Source organism: Equus quagga, unplaced genomic scaffold (genome assembly GCF_021613505.1).
Source record: "Equus quagga isolate Etosha38 unplaced genomic scaffold, UCLA_HA_Equagga_1.0 HiC_scaffold_6959_RagTag, whole genome shotgun sequence".
Taxonomy (NCBI): domain Eukaryota; kingdom Metazoa; phylum Chordata; class Mammalia; order Perissodactyla; family Equidae; genus Equus; species Equus quagga.
In genome coordinates this window covers 21,281-26,304 of record NW_025794424.1, presented here as the reverse complement: position 1 = coordinate 26,304, position 5,024 = coordinate 21,281, and the positions used below count along the sequence as shown (strand labels likewise).

The window sequence follows — 5,024 nt, the reverse complement described above, 5'->3', positions numbered from 1 at the left end:
GGGTAGAGGTGGCTGTGGGCGCGCCCGTGGGGCGGGGCTGGGGAACGGGACTTGGGCAGCGGACAGGGGACTGGCGGGAAGGGCACTTTCCCGCGGCCGCGCAGATGGCGGCTCCGGGCGCAGGGCCGGGGCCGGGGGCGTCACCGGGGCTGGAGGCGGCCCTGCAGAAGCTCGCGCTGCGGCGGAAGAAGGTGCTGAGCGCCGAGGAGATGGAGCTGTACGAGCTGGTGCAGGCGGCGGGCGGCTCCATGGACCCCGATGTGTTCACAAGTGAGCGGGAGCGGGCGCGGGCGGGGCTGCGCGCTCGGAGACCCCCGACCCTCCAGCTCTCCCAGCCACCGCCCTTGTCGGACCCCCTTGAGGCCCAGCGTAGAGTCGGGGTCTTGAGGGAGGCGGCCACGCCTGCCCGCTCTGGCCGAGCAGCCTGGCCCGGGCGAGGAGGCTCCTTGCGCAGCGCGTCTGTCTCTCCAGGATCCTGCTGGGCCTGCTGAAGCTGAACGTGGCGCCCCTCGCTGTCTTCCAGATGCTCAAGTCCACGTGCGCCGGGCAGAGGCTGCCGAGCGAGTCCCAGGCCCCCGCGGCCGTGTCACTGCCCACATCCAGCGCACCTGAGACGAGAGGTCAGAGGTGGGCCCGGTGCTCCCTGCTCCTGTGGCCCCGGCGGCGAGGTGGTGGGGATGGGGCGGATGGGGGGGCGGCAGCGCCCACCCCAACGTCGGCTTGGCCCTCATTGGCCAGGCCTTTCTGCTGGTCTTCTCCCAGGACCCGCTGGGCTAGCCAAGGGCTCACCCCTGGGGCTCCGTCTCTTCGGCTTGGCTGCTGCCCTTGAGAGAGCACGTGCAGATCGGTGGCCGCAGAGCAGGTGCCCCAGGGAGGCCCAGTGGGCTAGGCCTCATCTGGGGCTTTTGCTGCCCCAGCCTCTTCTCACCTCTGGGCTCTTGCCTTCATCCCACAAACACCGGACGAGACTGCTTTGGTCTTCGAGGACTCGGCGCTGCACCTCCCACACTGGGGCTACACCCTAACGCTCCTGCTCAGCTCCCTCATGTTTCTGCTCAGTCTCCTCGTCCTGGGGGCCCACCAGCAAAAGCGCCGGCAGGACACCTTTCAGGTACTTCCTCCAGCCAGCACCCCTCACTCCCAGCCCAGCCAGCTCCCTTCGCCCCTTCCTCCTCTGCTGTGGCAGGATGCACCAGGGCTCACGGGCCTGGGGAGTCCAGTACCCCATCCCCCTCTTTCTGCATGGCAAGTGGGCCCTTGATTCCAGAATCTGCAGAGGCGGAGAAAGGCTCCGTGGACTCCTGAGAAATCAGGCCCCAGGCCAGCAGCCCTTCCCTGCAGCCCAGCAGCCCTGCCCTTGCCCCCTCAGGTTCCCATGGTGCCCCTGACTCCAGCCCCGAGCATCCTCCTGAACATCTTCCTCATGCTGCAGCTGAGCTCCCTGACCTGGCTGAGCTTCTCCGTCTGGCTGCTGATTGGTGAGTGGGGCCAGGCTGGGACCCTGGGTTGGCTGCAGGAGGAAGCAAGCAGGGAAGCTGGGCTGGGACCTGCCCCTCAGGCTTGTGCCACCCTTGCAGGATTCGTGGTGTATTTTGTCTACGGCATCTGGCACAGCAAGGAGAACCAGCGGGAGCTGCTGAGGTTGACTGCCACAGACAGTGGCCTGGAGGAGATGGTGCAGGCCCTGCAGCCTCTTAGCCAGGCACCTGCCTAGGAGCCCAGACACATGGAGCAGCCGGCCAGTCCATGAGGACCGCTGGGGGCCTGCCTGTCTTCCCCTACATCCCCATGAGGCTGGAGGGGCTGGCAGCCCTTCTATCCGAGGCAGCTCGGATTTGCAGGCCTGCCCATGCCAAGGGGTCCTCAGGACCGCAGGACCTTAGCACAGGTGCGGAGCTTTGAATTCCTCAGGAGTGGGCCGTGGCCAGTGCTGGTGTGGTGGACTCTGCATAGCACCTTCCATTTTATGACCAACTCCAGCTACCTGGGCAGGTGAGCAGGGTGGTCAGGGAAGAGGCCTGCAGCCCCAGGGATCTGCAATAATAACTGCTCAGTCACCCACGTGGCCTGCCATCGTGTCCACTGTGGTGTTCTTTGTGGCACTGAATCCTCACCTGCTCCTGGGAACCAGAAGATTGTCCCCAATCCACAGTAAAGTTGGTGAGGTTCTGTAAGGGGGAGACACCAGCCCTGGGACAGGGACATGACCAGGTCAGGATCCCAGGGTCCTGCCCTCAGGCCACTGCCTTCTGCCCAGCACAGGGTGGGGCTACACACACCAGGCATGGAGGGCTCCCTCACAGGGTGGGCCCAGCCTCCCTCCCAGGTTTCCCACATGTCCCCTTGGGGGCGGATGCAGAGAGCAGAGCCTGGACCCCAAGGAGGCCGCCTAGAAAGGGCAGTGGAGTTCCTGGGTTCCCTGAGTTTCCCAGGGCTCCTAGAGAGCAGGGCATGTGCCTGAGGCCCCAGGATGTAGAGGCCCACAGGTACATGCATCACGCATCTCTCAGGCACCCACACGGCTCACCTGGGGGCGCACACCCACATGCAGACTGAGGCAACGGCTGTTTCCAAGCTCAGGGCCCGCAGCTCCAGCTGCCTCTCTCCCTGCGGCCCCCTCAGGGCTTTGGGATGAAGGCTCAGGATGGGAGACATGCGTGCAGGTGGGTGCACAAGCGCCTAGGCCCTACCTGGTGGCTATAGGGCCCCATCCTCAGGGTCCCCAGGCCCACTCTGCACCCCAATTGGTCTCCCCAACTCCATGTTACATCTACCATAGATGCCTCCAACTCCTTGATCCTTCCTGTGAGGACCACACAGGAAGCTGCTGGCTTTGGCAGCTTTACTCCTTGACTCTCTCCGGACTTGACATCAGCCTTCTCTGGGCCCCAAGGACAGCCAGGTACTCGTGATCTCACTCCAATAACCAGGCCTCAGGGCTGTGAACTCTCACCCCAACCCTTCTGACCCCGCCTCCCATGGACACTGCTCTGGGGATTGAGAGGCAGCGGGGACCTCAAGGATTGGCTGGGGCTCCAGGTTCCAGATGATTCCGGATGCTGCCCAGCCTGAGCCCCAGCCCTGGGCCTCCCCAACCTGGCCCATGTCGCTCCACCAGCAAGCTGCCAGCATGACCTGGTCACCAGGGACCCATGAGAAGGCAGCCCCTGTCTCCCTGGGGTGGGCACTGCCAAATCTCTGCCCCTCTCTGGGACCAAGAGAGGGCTGGACTCCTGCAGCCCCCGTCCCTCCCTTCCTGACTACGGGCCCGGGGACATGGGGAAATTCTCCAGCATGCCGGACTCAGGCCCCCAGGAGGATGCCAGAGTCAGAACCAGGCCAGCCTGCCGGGGCTTCCATGTGCTCTGTTAAGAACATTCTCTCCAGCCCCTGGGCTGCACCTGGGGTCTTGGTCAGAGCATGGTCCTCGTGCAGTTGCCTCAGGCTGGGCTGGGCAGCTGGCCAGACATGTTCTCAGGTGTGACCTTCGGCAGCAGTGACATATGTATCCAGATATACAGCCTCCCCACCCAATGGCTCCCAGGAAGCCTGGTGAACAGGTTCCAGGGCATTGGGCTGGGGGTCACCAAGGAGACAAATAGAAGGTCCCAAAGACCCAATGCCCACCAACTCAGCCCCTCCACCCTCCTCCCCACTCCAGCCCTCCACAGCCTGAGAGCTGCCACCAGGAGGGGGCTGGTGCTCATAATGTGAGAAGGTATGGGCCCAAGAGGTGCCTGTGCCCTTGCTTGGGGTCGTAGAGGGTCAGATCATCGCCCACTGCACTCCTCATTCCATGGGTGAGGCCCAGAGCTGGGAGGGGCCCTGCCCTAGGACCCCAGCACCAGAGCAGCTGAGACAGCTCCTTTTGTCAGGCTGCTTTCTCCCCCTGCCTTGGCCTCTGGCTGCACAGACCCCAGTGCAGGACAGCTGAGAGGGAAGGGGCTCTACCTGTGGTGGCAGTGCTTGGGGGCGGGGTGGGGAGGGCTGGGAGCTGAGCAGGGCCAGAGTCGACCACAGCCAGGGTGGTGGACAGCTGGAGAGCGGGGAGCTGTGGGGAACACTGGAGACAGAGCCTGGAGAGCGTTTCCAGCCCCAGCCCCAGGAGCCCCACCGGACCAGTGTCCTGCATCGTGTCTCCTTGCAGGTCTCCATACAAAAACGCTTCTGTGATCCCCAGGGAGAACCCTGCTGAGGCTGGAGCTGGGGGAGGGACAGTCTGCCTGGGAGCTGAAGGGTGGGATTCTCCCCCCATCCCCTGCCCTGGTCCTGCTAGGGCTTCATCCATGAGTCCCCAAGGCAGGGCCCTCACCCTTGCCAGCCCCCATCCCTCCCCCCAACCAGCAGACAAAGTCTACAGGCCTCAGGAATGGGCCAGCGAGTGGGTGCCAGGGCCATCCTGGTGATGCTGTCCAGCTCCCAGCAGCAATGGGGGCAGGTGCTGGGGCCCCTCTAAGGCACCTGGAAGCCAGATGTGGGGGTGGAGAAGCCACTTCTGTCTGCTCAGGGTTGGCATCACCTTTGGGGCCTTTGCCTGCAGATGAGGACAGCAGGTCGGGGCTCCAGCCATCATCATCCACAGTGTAGCCCAGGGTCCAGGCAGGCCCGCAGCTCCCCTCCTCATGCTTGGTCCTCCAGTAGAAATAGGCTTCTCCATCCACATACAACAGCAGCAGGTCACAGAAGAAGGTGATCTGTGAGAGGCAGGGCAGCCCCATGTCCTGGCCCCCAACCTGCCATCCACCGGCTCCCCAGCCCTCCCCCCAAGACTCAATGTCAGCACAGGGGGCTCAAGTGTGCACTCAGTGGAGCACATGCTCCCTGGCCGCCAGAGCGAGCCATGTTGGCTGACTCACCACACCCAGCCAAGCCACTCCAGTGCCCAGAGTGACGGTTCTGGGGACCAGCCTGAACTTCCCTGCCTGAGACAGACCTGGTTTGAGCCTCTCCGGCTGTGGCTGTCGGCCCCTCCCACCCCTCATCCCTGCCCCCCCCACCCACCCTGGCCTGGCCCCTACCTGCCC

General features: G+C 64.4%; 1 protein-coding gene across 1 annotated transcript; it reads left to right on the top strand.

Annotated features, from left to right (window-relative positions):
• The first annotated feature begins 606 nt into the window (after positions 1-606).
• LOC124232518 (cationic amino acid transporter 4-like) lies at positions 607-2,115 on the top strand. The gene is made up of 3 exons (XM_046649479.1): positions 607-1,111; positions 1,370-1,478; positions 1,578-2,115. Exons 1-3 carry the CDS (start codon positions 1,046-1,048, stop codon positions 1,712-1,714), a joined length of 312 nt encoding a protein of 103 aa, XP_046505435.1. The 5' UTR covers positions 607-1,045; the 3' UTR covers positions 1,715-2,115.
• Positions 2,116-5,024: the final 2,909 nt, after the last annotated feature.